This window comes from Gavialis gangeticus, unplaced genomic scaffold (assembly GCF_001723915.1).
Source record: "Gavialis gangeticus isolate Ggan-Ray unplaced genomic scaffold, GavGan_comp1, whole genome shotgun sequence".
NCBI classification, from domain to species: domain Eukaryota; kingdom Metazoa; phylum Chordata; order Crocodylia; family Gavialidae; genus Gavialis; species Gavialis gangeticus.
Genome location: NW_017728993.1, coordinates 41922275 through 41942393, shown reverse-complemented (window position 1 = coordinate 41942393; position 20119 = coordinate 41922275). Strand labels below are relative to the sequence as shown.

At 40.6% G+C, this 20119-nt stretch overlaps 1 protein-coding gene across 1 annotated transcript in view; it reads right to left on the bottom strand.

Moving 5' to 3' along the window:
- The window catches only part of TECR (trans-2,3-enoyl-CoA reductase), a gene marked incomplete at its 5' end in the record, with an annotated part of 42602 nt that overhangs the window by 10914 nt on the left and 11569 nt on the right, over positions 1-20119 (bottom strand). Inside the window, 6 exons of the mRNA XM_019501636.1 lie at positions 7918-8023; positions 8141-8256; positions 10301-10404; positions 12895-12939; positions 13417-13468; positions 14351-14401. Coding sequence (XP_019357181.1) covers positions 7918-8023; positions 8141-8256; positions 10301-10404; positions 12895-12939; positions 13417-13468; positions 14351-14401 — 474 coding nt within the window. The remainder of the gene's footprint in view (positions 1-7917; positions 8024-8140; positions 8257-10300; positions 10405-12894; positions 12940-13416; positions 13469-14350; positions 14402-20119) is intronic.

Genomic DNA, 20119 nt, shown 5'->3' with positions numbered 1-20119 from the left:
TAACAGTCACTCGGGCTGATCTTGCAAGTTGCTGATAACACAATAAACATGACAGACCAAGCATAGTAAAGTCAGAGCAAATGACAGGAAAGGAGTGCTGCACTTAGAGTGAAATATCACTTGTCACAACACACAGACCGCTTGGCTCAGAAACTGTTTTTGAAAACATGGCCCAAAAGGTGAAGATTTTTTTTTTTGTCTAGTAACCCATTTAATGTCAGGGCACACAGTTCAGAGGTGGGGTATCATAAAAGCCGTGTGCTAAGGAAGGAGATGATTTGGACTGCCAAATACAAAATGAACATCTATTATGAATTTTACATTAAGAACTATTCCCACCTCCCTCCTTGTCCTCCCACCTCCCCTTGCTCTTCTCCTTGCCCTCCATATACAAACATGCTTTAATGTTCCCCATCTTAAACAACCAACAACCAGCTCCTTTCTTTCCATTCCATTCTTGACCTTCCCCAAATCCAGCTTCCAGACTCCACTGAAAATGTCTTCACTAACATTTCTAATGATCTGTTCTTGGCTGAGTTTTAGGACCTGTGCTCCTTGGCTGCTTTTAAAGACCCCTCCTTGCTTCTTGTAATGTTGTCCTCTATTGGTGTCCTCTATATACCTGGGTCCCCTAAGGCAGTATTTCTCAACCCGTGGGTTGCAAGAATATATGAAAGGGTTGTGAACAAACTTTAAAGATGGATTCTCCTTTAAAGGAGAAAAATGTGGGAAATGTGGCTTTTTTCCATGAAGGCTGGCAGCCTTCCAGCCCGCAGGTAGCTGCTTGGGGCCTCCCTGCCCCACACACCCACCCCCTACCCCATACACCTGGGGGCTTGGGCCTGGGAGCTGGGGGCAGCAGACCCCACTCCCACTCTCAGCATCCCCACCCCTCCAGTATGCCTTTCCTTCACTCCCATTCCTTCTCTTCAGCAGGGTTGCCCCAGGGCGCAAACTCTGCTAATTATACCTTTGAACTCAGGATGGAGAGACCTGCTTGCTGCTGCCACTGTCCCCAGTTGATCAGAGTGTGTAGGGAGCCTCAAGGCTGCCCATGCCCTGCTCCAACCAGCAGCTGTGGGGAACAGCTGTGTGAGGTGCTAGGCTCATGGGGGGGCAGCAGGTAGGTTCCCCCATCCTGTACTCTGAGGTGTAATTAGCAACTCAGCTGTTTATAATATTTAATAGGATTTAGAGCTGTATGCCACCATCCTGAAAATCTAGCTTATCAGTCTAAAGCAGATGCAGATTTAATCTTAGCATCCATAAACAGAGTTGGAAGAGAATGGGTGGTGAGACACTTAAATCCTTTTATATCCAAATATAAGCAATGTGTATTTTGCAAGCCATGAAAGGGTCTGGACGCACAACACAAATACAATACAGCAGGGCTGTACTGGTGGCTTGTGGGCCAAGGGGTTAACCCAAAGACCTAAGGGCTCCTGGTCCTACTACTTCCCCCATTGCTCTCCTGGTGCTGCCACTGCAGTTGCTGGGGGCCCTCTCCCTTCTCTAGCTTCCACTGCCTGCACCTGTCCCTGTCCCACTGTGTGACATAGTGCAGTAGGAACACCCGCACAGTGCAGCAGAGGGTGTTCATGGCAAGAGCACTCCCACTGCATGGCAGCACATCACATGGCTCACTGCATGCTGGCCCCCAGCTGCTCAGAAGTTGAGCAACCCTCAAATAAAGTAATCACTTCAGATTTTACTATGTGGGCATGTCTACACATGCTTTTATGCCAGCTTGAATTTAATGAACAGTAGGCGGGAATAGGCTGGTGTCTATATGTGCAGGTGTTAAAGCGCATTAATGCTGTATGTGGACTGACTTGGGACTAAAGTTAGTCCCAAATCAGTCCACACACACAACATTACTGAGCAGTAAGATGTCTACATGTGTGTTACTGTGCAGGAACTACTTGGGCATAAATTTGATATCTGCATCACGCTCAAGTCAGTGTAAGTCACCATATTTACTGCAAAGTACAGGCGTGCACATGTAGATGCACTCTTGTACTGTGCAGTAATTTCAATTACTGCTGTTACAGATCCTGGCCACTAGGTGGCAAGTGACTGTGACTGCATTAAACACAAACAGCTATCCTGACACAAGAAAGCTAGGGGAATAGACACCTGGTATATTCTACAGCATAAGTCTCCCATACAGTAAACTTACAGTTTTCAAGGGGTAATCTTACCTTGAATGAGTGATTTATTATGCAATAAGACTGTGCACCATGCATCTTTATTTTTCCTACATAGTAAAGGTGATGTATGTCTTGTACCCAGAGGGAAGAAAGGTCAGATTTAGTATTAGATTTATCCACTTCAACAATAACTCTGTAAGTAGCCAACGGCTGGTTACATTAGGATGACCAGTCAGAGTGCTGTTTTCAATTAACTAACTCTTACAGAGAGAGTACCTTGATTTTTGTGCTCTGCTTTTCCTCTCTGGCCACACTGCTCCATTCTCATGACCATGTCTACATGAGATGCTGACTGCACAGTAGCTGAGACTACTGCACAGTACAGTTGTGGGGCAGAAACCATGATGGTGACGCTACTGCACAGTAGTCTCGGGCTACTGTGTAGTTGGCATCACAAAAAAACTGTTTATTGGCACACTGCGCAGTAATATGGTTATCGTGCAGTCATTTAGTACTTGTTTATACACATACTAAACAACAGGACAGTAATGACTGCGCAGTCAGCATCTGGTGTAGACACGGCCAATGAGTTCGTAAAGCTAAGGCCATCCCAAGTGGTTAGTGACTCAAATTTTTAGCTACCACCATTCCATGGATTAGAGGGTAAATATGATGGCATCAGAGGCAGCCTACCAGGAAACTGCCCTGCGTGGTTGATTTAGATAAGCAGAACTGCCCCCACAAACGGCTACAAAGCAGCAGAGGCTGGTGAGCAAAGATTAGAGAAGACTCTCGTGGGAAACACATTTCTCACAGAGTGAATGACTAGGGTTGAGGTAAGGCACTAGGAGATGAAGAAAGATAAAAAAAGAAAAGCAAAAAAATCCAGGTATTATCACTGTGGAGCAGTTAATCTTAAAGTGGCCAGCCTACAGATTGTTTAAAGGGTCACCGCTGAATATCGAAGCTCACCATTCAATCTCATTTTGATGTCCTTACATTGTTTGCAAAAGTCACGTTCATTTTAAAATGTTTTCCTGCAAAACAAATGCAAAGAAAATCCTAGCAATAACATAACTGTGTAGGTGAGTACATGCCGAGGTGGGAGGATGAAAAGAAATGGATTTCAGTTTGAAGGCTTCAGAGGGTTCCTAACAAATTTTAAAATAACTCTGTTAAAGAGCTTTGGCAAACGTGCTGGTCCTCTGCTATTGCAAGTTGAATTTTTTGCTGAATTTCAAGGAATGTAAATTTGCCATCAATGTTCCATACAAATACCACAGGCAGCATGGCGGGAGGGAAGGGATTTTTATTTTGTTAATGTGCATTTCAAATGCAACACAATCTGCCAAGCCTAAAAGTCTCCAGTTAAAGATACGTGAGCACAGTAATAAAACCTGCACTTGACCTGAGATAATCTTGGCACTCGCAGCAATTGCTTAATGGCAAATCTATGACCAGCTGTAAGTCCACATCCTCCCAGAAGAGCTATTTGTCATGAGGAGGAAGGCTCTGATACTTGGGCTTTGCTTAAATGTACAGAGACAGTCAAGTAGTACGATAGCAATTACCTACAGACATGCACTGACACAGCATTTTTAGCAGGAATGCCCAGAGGCAGGGTGTATCTAAGCTCAGCATCTGAAAAGCTATTTGCTGATTGTAGCCAGTCGGTCTGACAATGTGGTTCTTTCAGGAATGACTGTGCGAGGGGTAATACAATGCCACACCCCACAAGAAGGGGTGCACCTTTCAACCTGTATCAAGTGTTATGATGAATTTCAGTTTTCCCTGTTGCCGTAATTAGTGTTTGCACAATGGAAGTCCCCAGAGATCTCAAACAAGACTGAAGCCCTGTTTTACAAGGTATTATACAAACATATATTTAGAGGCAGTCACTCCCTCAGACTTGGGGACCAAGAGAAATGGCAGAGAAAAGAAAGTGTTATCATCACTAAGTTACAGATAATGGGGAACTAATGCACAAAGAGATTAAATGACTTCTCCAGAGACGGATATAAATTCTGTAGCAGAAGAAGTAGGACTTATGCTGAGGCTCCCAGTCAGGATGAAGTTACTCATTACACTTTGACCATACTCAATCTGTAAAATGCTAAGCAGTGTTAAAGTTAGAACGTGCTGTGAACAACTGCATGTTAAGGGTTAATACTGTTTCTTGCCTGCACAGCTCTGACCTGTCACTAGAGGGCTGGAGCAGGATGTGGCTAGAAGCCACAATACCTGGGCTATCCCTGCTGTGGAGGCAGAGCTACCCTGGGAGTGGTGCATCCTGGGATGCTGGAGCAGACTGAAGATATCCTAACTCAATCTAGGTGGCATAACTCAGAAGTAACCCTCACCTGAAGTGGCATAACTTTTCAGATGCTTGGAGGGCACTTAGCATGGGTTCACATGGATGTTCAAGTTTTAAGTGCCCTTTGTATGGTTAAAGTGTAACATGTAACTTCACCCTCACTGCCAACTACAGTTAATAACTGGCTTACAGCAGGGCTGTCCAACTTCAAGGTGACCAGGAGCCATGGGGCATAGGGCTGCACACCACATAACTCTGCTCCACGCACCTGGGTGCTCCAATTTACCTTCAGCTCTCTGGCTGAGCCGTATCTCCCTGCCACCTGGGGCACGGAATGAGGAGCCAGAGGAAGAGGGAGCCTACAGCCCCTGGCTGGTTCTGCATCTGGAACACTGGCAGAGCAACAGCTGGGTGGGAGCCCAGGGGCCACAATTTAAGCCGTGGGCTGCACATACTCCACAGGTTGCCAGTTGGACAGCTCTAGCTTACACTATGGCCCAAAACGCACTTAGCTCTGTGCAAAATTACAGACTTTGCCCCTGAGGGCTTGTGCTCTTGGGATGGAAACTTACAAAAAGGAAATCTTGTCATAAACCTCAGTGATGTCAGGGGCCAAATCATCTGCCAACAGATTTTAGGGCAGAAAAGAAAGTTCTTTACAATATGTCTTAAACATTAAAATGTAAACAGTTGTAATTATGTGGTAATTAAAGTGAACGAGCACTGGTCAAAGGATATGATTTACCACACAAATACAGTTTGCACTGAAAGAAAAAGACACAAAGATTCAATCAGCTATTAGATAAAAGCACCAAAAAGCCCCACTGAAGTGCACAATCTATACAGACGCTGAGCAAGCTGCGTCCAACTGACACGGTTCTTCTTCTGAGCATGCACTGCGCTAAGTGCAGGGGTGAGTTAAGCTGAAAGTAAAGCACTGTTTTGGGGTTTTTTTCCCCAAGTCTGCCAGTGGCCCTCATTACCAGTTAGTCATGGCCAGTTTATACCCAATTCTTCTCATGTCTACACAGTCTTTTAAATTAAATAGCTCTTCCTCTCTGGTATTTACATCCCTTGAAGTATGTATAGAGTACATTCATATGTTCTTTCACCCTTTACTTGCTAAGCTAACCAAGCCAAGCTCCTTTTAAGTTCCTATGTAAGATAACCTCTATTTCATTTCCCTGATCATCTAAGGAGTCCTTCTTTGCACCTGTTCCAGTCTGAATTCATCTATCTTGTATTTGTGTGATCAAAACAGTACACAGCCTTCCAGATAAGATCTCACTGCTGCCTTGCACATTAACATTAATGTTCTTTTATTTCTATTGGAACTACTTCAATTGATGCATTGTAGGAGTGTATTTGCATAGTTTATGAATATATAACATTAGTGGGTCACATCATTCTGTGGTTGACTAATATACCCAAATCCTTCTACCACTCTGTCACTTCCAACTAAGAGCCCCCAATTTATAATAGGAATCCCCAAGTGCATGGCCTTGTAGTCTGTACTATTGCATTTCATCTAATTTCTTACTACTCTTGTCTTCAGCGTCACCCAGTTCTCCCTGCATGATATTCTAATTCTCCTCTATATTGATGATGCCTCCCAATTCATGTAAATTTCATCAGCACATTCTATTTTCTTGTGTCTGGGTCATTAAGATATTAAATTAGAGAGGTCCAAAAACCAGTTATTGAGGAACTCCACCAGAAATCTCCCTCCAACCTGATAGTTACTCTTTTCACTACAGTACATTGTTGTCTCTCCTTTAATTCTTTACCTTACCATTCTTGTTTAATCCCTATTTTAAAAATTAACTCCCTAGATGGCACTGTGAAAAACGGTTTAAAGGTCAGAAGCACCGGCCATGTACCTAATAAATATTATGGAGCCAACTTTACATTTCCTTCACAAAGGAAAGACTGTATTCAGGTGTCCTTTATAGCATGCACTATGACAATGTATAATTAAAAATTAATAAATAGTGAGCCAAATGTAAATTCACACACCTCCTAGTAGATATGAGAGAGAATTTGGGGAATATTACAGCATTGTTTAAGAATGTTACGGACTTAAGATTTGCCCTATTTTAGATCTGAGAGGCTAATAGAGGGGGACCCCAAACTATCTCAAGTAATCTTGGTGACACAAACTTACCCTGTACTAACATCCTCTTGAAAATCTGGGCACCATTCCCACACTACAAACTGCTATAATGAAGTCTGGGTATTATGTCACTGGGATCACTTGTTGCATGTTTACACTCTGTTCTCCCAGTTTAAATATTAAGTACCCTAAAGCTAAATGATATAGAATATTATCTGCTAACTTCCATATTTTATATACCATATTTTCCAACATACCACATGTCCCCTAATAAGACGTGCACCTTATTTTGTGAAGGCAGAATGAAGAAGAAAAAGAATTTTCCAGAGTCATGGCTGAAATCTGGCAACATGGAACAGGGGCAGAATCTACTCACCAGCATAATTCATCCACCTTTTCCTGATCAGCCAGATGCCAAGGCTTAACCCTGTCATAGTCACTGCCAAATTGGTAGCAGCTTTTGGCCAATTTGGCAGCAGTTGTGACAGGGTTAAGCCTCTAGATGTTGGCCAGACAGCAGGCTCTACTCCTCCTGCCTGTGTTCCTTCAGCATCCCTATGCCTCCATTCAGGCACAGAAATCAATTTCCTTGCTTAAAACCTGCACCCCAATTTTGGATGCCTAATTTAGGGGGAAAAGATGTGTGTAATATTTGAGTAAAAACAATATAAAATTGTTTTAAAATTTGGTTGCCAATTTTTTGTAATATCCATAGTCAATGCATAATTATGCAGTACACTGTACTGCTGCGCAGGCATTCAGCAAACAGGGAGAGTGCAAATTAACTGAGACTCTACTCCCACAGCAGTGCTGTTTAATATTAGATTGTGCTTATCTGAGAAAAGAAAGAAAGGCAGAACAGTCATCCTGCTTTTTGCTAAAGAAGCAAAGGTAAATGAATAATCACCTAATGGAAAATGACAGTGCAAAGGAAAGAAACTATTATAAAATGATATTATAAAAAGCAAATTTAAAAAATTAAAATAATCTCTATGTGCTTGATTGTACCCCCCTTAAAATATAAAATTGCTTCAGAAATATTCATACCTAAAAGAACTGGCTGCCTGTAAAGGGGAAAGAATGCTAAAGGTATTACCATCTTGAAAAAACAATGAAGCAAAAGAGCAAAAATAACAGGAGATGCAATGATGTGGTGGCACATAGCTTGCAGTGGCAAAGTTATTGTAAGAAATCTTTTAAAAGAATTACAGGTTTATGAGTAAGAGTTGTACATTACCACAAAGTCTCACCAAAAAAGTTATGCCAGGGAAGCAGAATAGAGGGTGGCTGGATTAAATTTATAGGAGGGAGGACTATGGTTAGATTTTGTAACAATTTACCTTAACAATATTCCTCAGTGGCATAGTTCCATGGGAAAACCGGTGAACAAATACTGTTTCAATCAACCTTTTGATGTAGTGGAAAGAATGGCAGATACATGCCAAGCTAGAAACAGCAAGACAAAAGCATTTAAGAATGCTAAAAAAACAATTGTGGCAAGACATTTGGAAAAAACTATCATGTTAGCAAGAAATACTGCTCTAAGGCTTTGAAAGAACTTACTTAACTACTGGATGTGGCCTTGATGTAAATCTCTCATCCAGGCCATAGACAAAAGGCATACGGAAATAAAACAGAAAATAGATGAACAATGGTCCTGCATATTCTATCAAAAATACCTGCAAAAACAGAAAGAAAATAATTAAAAGACTGGGTAGGTCAGTGACTATGCTTTGGTTTCTTTATGGTTAGCAATATACTATGTTCAGGACTTCCATTGAGTCAGGTTGGATATTTTTTGGCATTACATCATTTCAAAATAGAGGTTGAGATTGTTGAAAATATGTATGAATAGCATGCACACGCATTTGCAGTGATTGTATATAATAACAGTGATTGCATACACAAATGACAAAGTTTGCATGTGTAATTAACAAGGCAGCACATATAATCATGACAAATGTGGATGCATATACATTGATGCAACTCCATCCCTCATCTTGTCTTAGAAAGCTACGTGTAAACCATACGTTAAAAGAAGAGCCTTTGCTGGAGAATCTCTTCTGGGAAAAAAGAGAGTAGTCTCAAATGATTGAATTTGAATTTAAATATAGGTTTCGTAGGAGCATCACTTTGAATTGCTGTTTACTGTGTGTCAGACATTGTTAATTATAGTCATTTCCTAACTGAGGAAAAGAAGTTCATATCCTGATTATGGAAAAATAAGGTAAACCTATTGTATTTATATTAATAAAGTAACAGACACACACACACACACACACACACACACACACACACACACACACATTTATTTTTCTTCTAATACAGTTAGAAGCACTCTTGTCCAAAAAACTATTGCGTTATCATCAGCTGATATAAGTGCATCAGCACTTTTCCTACCAAATTTATAAACCAACTAGATGGGAAGAATCTTGACTTTTTTTATTTGATGAAACTGAATTTTTTCTTAGATTATATCTGAATATTGTGACAGAGCAATGGTGGTCTAAATCAAGTAGCCAACCCCCAGTACAGGTGCCAGAGCATGGCATGTGAAGGCATTTTGTTTGGCATATGCGCCTCGAGGCAGATGGCAGGGAAGGGGTCAGGGCTGTACTGTCACAGCAAAGATTGGGCCCCTTGTGGCTCCCCCGCCATCCACCTCTGGCACACCAACATCTTACAAATTGAGGTTGTGGGTATTGTTGGGACTCTGCCCAAAAACACTGACGGCCTCTGGTCTAAATGGAGTTCAATCTTATGAAAGTTCTCTGACTTTCATGATGTTTGCCAATACTGTTGTAGTACAGTGTACATGAATTCTGCTTTTCAGCTGCTCATGTTGCAATCATCATTTTGACCTTCTAACATAGGATCCAAATTGAGGCTATAAGGATTTATACCTGCTGAATAGCAATTAGATGTAATGATTTTTATGAATTTTCTCTTTGTCATATATGAATCACTGTAGCTAACAATGACAAATGTGCCTTTAAATTGCTAATGAACTTTCCCTTTATGCTGTAACATTTAAATTAAAGCTAAAGGACAATATGCATCTTGCAAAAGTTCTGGAGGCCTAGTACAGAGACACTGGCTACCTTGCTTAATGCTACAGGATAATATTTCCATGATGGAACTTTCCTTTGAGTTAAGACAGCAGAACGTGTGATGTCAGATGGACAACTATTAATATTGTTGATATAACCAGTTTTCACCAGCCTGCCATTGCTGTTCTGTCCTCTGCGAACAAGCAGATGAGTCATTTTATTCTCCAGAGTATTTTTACTGGGGTCAAGAAACTTACTCATTTTTGCAGACTGAACTCCAGGACACCAAAATAAACCTGATTTCTGAGAGGAAAGAACAGAAGTTGTATAATCACTAAGGCCCAGATCCTCACAGGCAGTTAGATGCCTAACTCTACTGAAAACAATGAGAGCTTGATGCCTAAATACTTTTGAGTTCTGTAATGCCAGTCTACCATGTGCAAGCAACCACTGTTTTTTTTCCATAGGGGCTGAACTGCAAGGTTTGCATTACACTCTTTTGTTTGATTCTTTGACTAAATGAACTGTACTGAAAAGAAGGATTCACTGTCTGCATCTCTTATCAGACCAGACAGCAAATGGAAATCCTAAATAAATGGAAACAGAAAGTGATGCAAGAAGTAACTAAGGAAAAACATTAGTTAAAATGGGTCAGATCTGAAGCATATCTCACCATAGTCCATCCTATTTGAGGACCTAAATCTTTAAAATACAGTGTAGCAGTTGTTCCAACTGGGAGGTGCTGCAGAATTTCCTCATCCCTCAAGGCTTTTCCCTCTGAGAAAAAGAAGCAGTTATACACATTTCAGTGAAATTAAAGTAAATTATTGTAGCACCTTAACCCTAAAGAAACCTTCCACACCACTTGGATCAGTCTGACAGATCCTCCGCCTGACGCATACACTTATTGAGGTGTCCACAAATAAATTCAGAATGTTTCCATTCAGCTTGCTTGCTCTTGTATTCAGAACAATAGCAACAAGGAGACTCCATAAAGCATCAGTGATATCCACACCATGAAGAAGAATACCAAGCCCTGACTTCTATAACCTGCTTTGTCACCTCCCAACTGCCACTGCAGAGTATGGATAAAAGCCAAGAGCGATGGTTCATTGCATGCTCTTTTGGGTGGGTCAATTTGCATCATTCAAGAACTCCCTAGATTGATGTTTCCCAAAACTCATGAGTTTACACCCTGCTGTATTATGGTTGGATACTTTCACCACTGCAGATGCCACCACTGTTCCCCTCAGTCACTGATAGCTACCAATAGCCATGAGTGAGGGGAATCTGCAGCGAGGGAAGTGGCAGTAGCAGCTGAAATGGGTTGTGTCACTGACTGCACTGTGATTCACTTAGACCTACACCCAAAAGCTTTTGCATCCCTCCAGGGAGCACATCCCCCCAGTTTGGGAAATGCTGTCCTAGAAAGACCTCCCCCATGACATTATGCAAAACCCTTGCATAACTTAATTAGTTGCCTCTCATTTCAGCCCAGTGATTCTTGGCAGTTCCACAGTGTTTTGGCTCTTCTGTGGCAATGAGAAGTGATGGGTAGATTCTTTTACATGGCAATATATATGTTCACTCCTCCTTAAATCCTAGTTTAGTTGTTTACTTGACTTCTTCCAACACAAGAGGTTTGACTTGAGACACGTGCCTGCTTTGGGCTGAGGGTAATCAGGCTTTCTGCTTCTGTACTCAGAGGCATCCTAAGAGGTCCAGCTCTCGCCTCTGACAAGTTTTCAGCAAGGGTCCCTGGATGTGGCATGATAATATATATACAAACAGCTGGTCAAATCGTGCATTTTCCATGAACTAATCCCAAAATAATGTGATAACCTGCACTATTTTAATAATTTTAAAGGTATGCATAAAATTTCTGATGCTTAAAAGAGGCAAAGAAAAGTAAGTACAAGGTTTTAATTGAACAATTAGGAAGAATTAACAGATTTGTTTCAATTACACTTTCTCTTATGCACCAAGGCCATACAATAAGTATTTTCTATTAGGAATACTTAGGACTAAACAAATTGAATCAGCCAACTGGCATCAGCTGCATCAGCAATTCCTCTATTCACATTAATGTATTTTGCAATGGCTTATCAACCAAGAGAACTGTGACTTCCCACCTGAGACAGAATTAAAGTGAACCGATAACTCTAGCGCACAACCCTTAGATAACTAAATCCCACTCTTTGGTCTATTTCTCTGCAGTTAGGTGAAGGTAATATAAGATTCCATGCTGCTTGTCTCCAAAGTAAAAGTGCTCAATAGTTAAAAATAAATACATTAAAACACAATGTAAACTCTCAAGTTAATTAGATAGCGAGTGCCAGTCCCATGTGTTTCCCACATCGCTACCTAATAGGGGTGTGCGAAGCACCTGTTCAATTCAGATTCAGACTGAATCAGCGACAGTGATTTGATTCACTGTCCCTGATTCAATTCAGCCAAATCCGAATCTGAAGATGCAATGCTGATTTAGAGAATAAGTGATTCAGACACAGACACAGCTTTAAATGTTCTTTCTACATACCTCAGGGTACCAGCATGGCTTGTGAACGCTGCAATGCTGGGGTGGATGGAGTGTCCCATAGGAGCGCAGGGGGCCCCTCCACATGCTCGGCAGTGAATCTGGAACTGGACCGGAAGTACTTCCAGTCCACTTCCAGGTATGCCGGGGAGTGCGCTAAGGGGCCCCCCATGTTCCCCTGGCTTGGAGACTGGCCACAGGGGAACCCTGGGTGCCCCCCCTCAACCCAAGAGGCACCAGTTGCTGAGCTTGGAGGGTGTGCAGGGGGCCCCCCCAGCGCACTCCCCAGAGGACCTGGAAGCGTCTGGTTCGCTTCTAGGTCTGCTACTGAGCAAGCTGAGAGCCCCGTGCTCCTATGAGATACCCCATGTACCCCAGCATCGCAACACTCATGAGTCCCTGCTACCTAGAGGTATGTAGAAAATACATTTAAAGCTGTGTCTATGTCCAAATCTCCAAACCTGTCCGAATCTCTTCAAATCTTGCCGATTTGAGGGTTCCAGTTTGATTCAGAGAGATTAAAGGGTTCTCTGATTCAATTCAGATTCAGAGATTTGGCCACCGAATCAGGCCATATCCCTGCCAAATTGAATCAGGAACTGAAGCTTCACACAGCCCTACTACTTAGTTAGCAGACTGCCCACCTACTGTAGAAAACTTGGCCATAGAGCACCCCTCCCTGCAAGTACTCTGTTCATATCTTTATTACTCCAGACTTGATTAATACTTACTAGGCTTAAGTCTTATTGACTGCCTTGCTGAATACCACTGTGGATCTGCAAGACAAAAGAGAAAATACTAAAATAATCCATAAGTTTTGCCTGTGGACTACCTACTGTTTTAATTATGGCAAAAAGAAGAGAAAGTTTTAGCTGGAGATTTTTTATGATTTATGTTTATTATGAAAATCATACAAACAATAGCAAATGTTTGTATAAATAATAGGAGTTTAGAAAAAAAGAGAACAATTATTATAAAGTCTCAGCTAAGTTAATGCTTATGTTCAGGTTACTTAGCATTAATGTGTATATACATTGCATGTTCTATTAAACTACACAATTTCCCTTTAAATAATATGTACTGAATATTCCAATAGAATATTTTCCTTTGTTGTAGCCATCTTCTATAGTCTGTGTAGTCACCTCCTAACTACTACTGCAGAGTATAGGTAAGAGCTGAGTGATGATTCACTGCATGCTCTTTTGGGTGGGTCTTACTCTCACTATATATCCATTCAAAAATATAATACTTACATAATTTATGGAACATCAATCTGATCTCTCTAATTGTAGCATGTGGTTCCACCTAAGCAACACCAAAAAATTGTTCATGTAAGTGACATGTTTTAAAATATGACCATTAGGCACAAGAATACTCTAGTGAACATTTTTCAGGTCACTGTCCCTAACACTTTCTGAAATACTGCCAAAGTATTTTGGTATTAACATAAATAGGTCAAGCTATTTGTCCTGTAAAAGGAAAGGGGGAGCCTTTCACCTGTAGACTGTGTTTCAAATTCATCCATGTTGGCAGTAATTGCAAATTTTGAAAACGTGATCATGGTTTGATGGATTTTGGGTCACTGAGACATAACTGGTACCCACTGCAATACTCAGTGACCTTAGCTGAGAGACTGAGGATTGCATGAATGAAAATTCAGAGGGAAGTTTTGACTCCTGCTCCTAGAATAGACATAAGGTACTTTATAAGGCAATGTAGGAGAGCTTGCTTGTGCAGATATAACTCCACCCCCTCACCACATGGGCAACTGGTGCCACCTTAGTCGGGGGGGGCACGTATTCCCACCCCAGCAACCAGTCAGCGACCGAGGGGGTGGTCCCCCTGTGGCCAATCTCACCGACAGGGGATAAGGGTCCCCCCATGGCAAAACTCACTGACCAGGAAGCTGCAGCAGCACTCCCAGAAGCAGCTGTGGCGCTACATCCGGCACTCCCACTCCCCAGCCAGCACTCGCAGGGGGGACACCAGCACTCCCGCCTGCCCTCCCTGCCCATTGCCTAAGCCAGTCAGGGGGTGCACCAACACTCTCAGGGGGTGCACGTGCGCCCCCGTGAGCCTCCTACACATCGCCACTGCCTTACCCTTTCACAGTCACTAAAATTCCTTAAGGAAAAATAACCTAATCTAAAAAGTCACCTGCCATCTTACCTGTATGTTTTCATTTACCTTATCCAGAAAGCACAGCTGTTTTTTTGTCTTCCAGTCGAGTATTTCCACCTGATAGGAAACAAAATGATGACACTTATTGCTAAGAATGAGACTTCACATATTCCAGTCCAGGGCCAGACACAGGCATGGGTGAACCAGGTGGCTGCTCGGGCCCAAACAGAAAGGTGGCCCCAAAATGGTAATTTTAAAATTATTATTATCATCATCTTTGGCAAAGGGGACCCGATACTAAAAGTTTGCCCATAGCTGCCAGGAGTCTAGGTACAGTGCTGTTCCAGTCTATTGGTTGTGTTAACATAACTACTTCTGATCTACCCAAGGGAAGTTAATCAAGACCACATTCTTTAAATCCTCAAGTAGATCCTGACTTTCAAAAAATAGTGTCTCCCAGCAAACAAATCGTCTCTTTCTGTGCATTCAGAAATACAAGTGCTTACTTTACTGGTGGACAAGGTTCTTTGGGTAAATCCAATATCCTTTATTAGACCAACTAAAATCTATTTTGCTTTTTTCTTTTCCTGTCAGTACAACAGAAACCACATAGCTATGGGATAGTGTAATGGGAACAGATTTGACCTGCATAATTCTTATTACTATTGGAAAACTCAGAAAGATGCACCTTAACTTTGACTTTATCCTTTTCATCCTTTTGTAAACAAAACAGACTGATATGTTAAGTCACTGAGAGAGAATAATCATGAAATTCAGCAGTACCATTGAATCACTTTTCAGATTACACTTTAAATCAGTGCTGTTAGACTCATCTAATCTCGCGGGTCAGATGAGTGATTCGCAATGGTCCATGGACTAGATCTGGCCCACAGGCCATACATTTGACATGCCTGCTTTAAATCAAAAGAACCATGCCTTTTGTAGAACCTCCTTAACACAGAGTGATACATTTTAAAATTCTTTAACTAAAATATGTTAAATCAAAAACAAATGTAGATATAATGTTCCAACAGATTTCTTCATGAATAAAAATGTGCTATTGCTTACCTGGGCACAGCATACCTACCTACTTCAAATATTACCGATTTTTCCATTTAATTCTGATTTTAAACTTATACCTGACTTCTTTAATCTCTGGTGAAATGTCATGCTGCTTCTCTTTAACTACTCTGATCTGTTAGATTCTTTGCTGAAGTTAACTGGATACTACATTAATACATTCACCCTTCACAATAAATAATTTCTTTTGGGACTTTAATATATCATTGTATATGTGAACCACACAAAATGATTAAGGCAGATTTAAATTGGTGCATCAGTTCTGAAATAAGTTAAGACCCACTCAATTAGGCAAATCTCACCGAGTATATTCAAGAGGAGTAGCCTCACGAGTAGAACTTTCAAATGAGTGAAGAATCAAATCCCAAAGTCACGTTTACCTGTTGTATTATATACAACTTCAGCATATTTTGTTCATATTGAAAAATTCTACAGGACTTATAGATATTAAACTACCAGGATTCTACCAGGGTTACCTAAATCAATGCTTAAAATAGCATTCATCAGAAAATTTCCTCTCTAGATCATTTTTCACCATGTTAAAGAATTTAAAAGAAATTATATTCAGTGTCTACAATTACATGGATCAGGTGAAAAGGTTTTATGAGAAAATAGAATTCTCTATTAAATCTGATAGTATTTTTCTTTAGAAGAGTGTATACATGTAGTCATTCATCTACATTTGCATACTATTAATATGCATGCATAACTGTTCTTATGTATGGTACCAACAACTTGAAAGTTGACACTTGTTTACAGTGTATGTTCAGCCATTCTCCTCCTCTGTTATCATAGTCTCAGATTTTATACTGAACAAACAAAAATTAACTGTGACAGTAATACTCTTGCATCTAGGGATCTCTGTATTAATAACCACCATCAAGGAATGGGTATGTCCATTCCTTATTATTTACCTGCTCCACTTGAGGAATTTGCATGAAGGGGACAGGAAAAGTAAATACTTAAAAAAAAAAAAAAAAAAAATCATTTGTTTTTTTTTTTAAAAATAAAAAAAAAAAAAAATTGGTTTTTTTTTTAAACATTTAAAAAAAAAAAAAAATTGGTTTTTTTTTTAAACATTTAAAAAAAAAAAAAAATCAATTGATGTTTTCTTTACAACTATCAAACGAACAGTATCCAGCAATTTCAAAGACTTATCTCAGTAAGTAAGCAAATGCAAGTTACATTGGCTTTTGTTTTCTTGGTTTGTTCTCACTGACCCACATTATAATTGACTTCTCCTGTGACAGCTGCTAGTCTGTATGTTCTAGGTTGATCTGGCAGCTGTAATAACAGGGATTTTATCATTACTTACTACCAGACTTTTTTTTGATAAACATCTAAAACTAATTACGTTTGGTATTAAGGGACCAAGAGAGGAGATTACTACTAGACCCTCAATATGATACTAACTAAAAATAGAAGTCACACTCTAGTACTTTTATAATAGGAGTGCTTTGAAGAGATGATACGTTGAAAGTATTGTATTTCCTTCTTTCACTGGTCCTCAGTAGTGCTCTCTTTCTCTATTTGTGTACCAATTGAAGCACTTGAGCTCTAGTCAAAGAGCCAGCTAAATGATCCCCTTTGCATCTGATACTAATGCAGCAGCATGCAGTTACTGTTTCAAATAAGCTATCTTTTAAAGGGTTTATGATGCATAAAACAATGAATGAAAAAAGTTATTGGGGTTTTAAGTGTTTCTCCTTCCAAAATATCAACTTGTCAAGTGTTGTTGCTGCTGTTTGGATAGAGATCTTCTTAGAAAACTAAAATAAGTGGATTCGGCTCCTGGGTGGAAAATGTTAAACCACTATAAGATCTGCATCCCGGGGAATGGAAACCACCTTTGTATCTTTCTAATCCTTAGCTGTTCCATAGGCTGAAGAAGCTGATGGTATAACTCAGAAAGACTGAGTGGCTCATCTCCTACAATAGCTACCCTCAGCTTTCCTGTGAGCCCCAGCAATGCCCCAAATCTCTGCACAGTTAAGTGCCAGGACCAAACCCCAAATCACTGCCATTTCTGCCTCCAGCTTACACTCTGCCAAGGCTTGTAAGAATCCTTCAGAAGGGAACTTAGGCCTTCCAGCTGTGGTGCCTGCACCAGAGGGATCCTTCTCATGCTACATTTAGGGCTGCTTATCCCTTTGTCATTTTACTGTACATCTACAATCCAAAAAATCCCAATAACTTTTACCGTTCCTATCGGAGTGCAGGTGAGGACAACACACTTCCTTCATGAGGTAACTAGAATGAGAATCAATGCTCTCTCTCTTTTCAGAAACATAGGGATGGAAGGGACCCATCTTAACAATCTAATCACATATGGAAGAAGAAAAAAATTAGGAAGATAAGAGTGATAACATAATAATTGTTTTGGCAGCTTTTGCATCTGGGTTACAGTATCTTTCCAATAACTAGATCAGTTCAAATGGTTTACTGAAGTATCAAGATCAATGAAAGTCATTGTCTAAACTGTTTTGAAATCTTAGTGTTTCTGAACATGGTGACCAACAACCACGTAAAGTAACGTGGAGCCGAACATAGGTTTTCCTGGTCTAGACTGGTGAATAAGGTTAATGCTGGTCAGTGTGATTGTTGACAAGTGTTCACAGCAGTCCTTTTAGTATTTAAACTCTTTGTGACCCAGACTTTGGTTTTCTATGTGTTTGTGTACAACCTACCATACTAGAACCTTAGCTCATTGACTTATGCAGGGGTGGGCGATAATTTCGGACAGAGGGCCACTTACTGAGTTTTGGGAAGCCATCGAGGGCCGCATGACAGGCAGCCAGAGGCAGATAAATATTAATTTTCTATTTTTTTAGGGGCCCTGCGGGCCAGACAGAGTGACCTGGTGGGCTGCATCTGGCCTGCGGGCTGTATTTTGCCCATCCCTGACTCGTAGGTTGGTAGTTTCTAAACTATGGGTCACAATCCCAAATGGGACTGAAACCCTTACAAGTGAACCCTGGAAGAAATTCTATGATAAAGTCAGGTCACACCAGAAATTATGGCAGGAGCCTGGAAAGCTTCAGAACCTCTGTTCTAAGCACTGTTGTCATGCAGATGCTGAATATCAGTTCCACTGATTTGGACAGAAGAAACCACTATCATTACTTACTTCTACTTCTGTACAACATAGGCCACAAGTGTTACCCAGTAAATGGGACTTAGCATCCAACTAAGGATATTAAAAAATGAGACCTAATTATTTTTAACACGGCCTAACAAGACAAGGATTCAGAATAACTAGAGCTGCTCACAGTGGTCTGCACTGGCGTAATAGGAAGTTAATTTAAAAAGTTTTAAAGGGGCAGGTTTAAATTAGGTTTATTCAAGGAAAAACAACCCGTGATTTTACAGAAGCTCTAATCAACAGACATAGCTGTGCAATGTATATATTTTTCTTTCAATGGAAATATTCTCTTCTATGTTTGCATACAAAACTTTGCAAACTCCAGCTGGTGCCTGAAGACCATAGATTGAAACTGACCCACCCCCAAACAAACTGTTCAGTTTATTTGTATTGTCTAGTTAAGACACCAACCCCCCCTCAAAAAGCCAACACCCCAACAGTCTAACAGAACAATGGAGAAAAGTATACTTTATTTTTAACCATTTTGATTATTAATAAACTGCTAAATATCTTCAATGTTTAAAATACACAAAAGTCTTTAATTTTTAAGCTATGCAATTTTAAAGACCTGGTACCTTTTTGTAGGAGACAAAATTATAATTTATCTAGGGCCCACAGTTTCAGGCTCCTGGAAAGGCCTAGGTATCAACTAATCTTTAAGAAATTATGTGATAAGTATTATGGAAACAATGTAATACACAATAATCATGTTACTGTAAGTTTTATTTGTAGCCATTTGTACTTGGAGCAGCCTCTCCATGTTTCAGTTTATCCTGCTGAGTCCTGACACAAGCGAATATTGTATTGATTTTTTTAAATTACTCAGTAAAAAAAATGCTTATTTTACAGTCTAGGAACAACCAGCCCAGAGTAAGAGTGATGCAAAATGAATTAATTCTGCCTGTACTATTAAAGTGCTTACGTAAGCCAGGCTCCTTTGATTTAATTAGGACTGTGGCATGATTTGTTCTTATACTCATACATTTGATTTCTTTTTCTTAGGAATCAAATTAATCTTTCCAAACATTTACTTTTCCCCGTTGAAGTAATTATTTCCTGTTTCCCTGGAGATTTCTCAGTTATACTAAGCTTTGCCTCAGGAAAGAAGGTACACCAGCACTCTGGGGGTAGGAGGGAGTCAGTAGGGGCTTATTCTGATCTTACAACTGTATGAATCAGGAATAATTCTACTGAAACCAACGAAGTTAGAGCTAGAGTCAAATCAGAATTTAGGCACCTAAAGCAGGGCACAGACGGACTAAGTCCAAAACCATAAACCAAAAAATCCCATATAGCAGCTGCCTAACCCTGAAAGCTCCTGAAACACCTCCCTGTTTGACCTGAAAGTTACTCAAGTACCTGCAGTTCTGCTTTTGCATACATCAGGATCTTCCCTGGTTTACGTAGCTCAGCACCTAGGTCCTGGGATTCAGAACCTAGGTGGAGCAATACCCTGAGGAACCTAAGGTACAGGGTGGGATCGAGCCAGGCACAGGATGCAACCAGCAGTGGTGAAGCCACTGCTTCCCACCTTTCACATCACAGTTCAGTGCAGTGGTGCCCTAACTTTTCACCTTAAGGGCTGGCCACAGGCCAGATCCAGCATGTGGGGC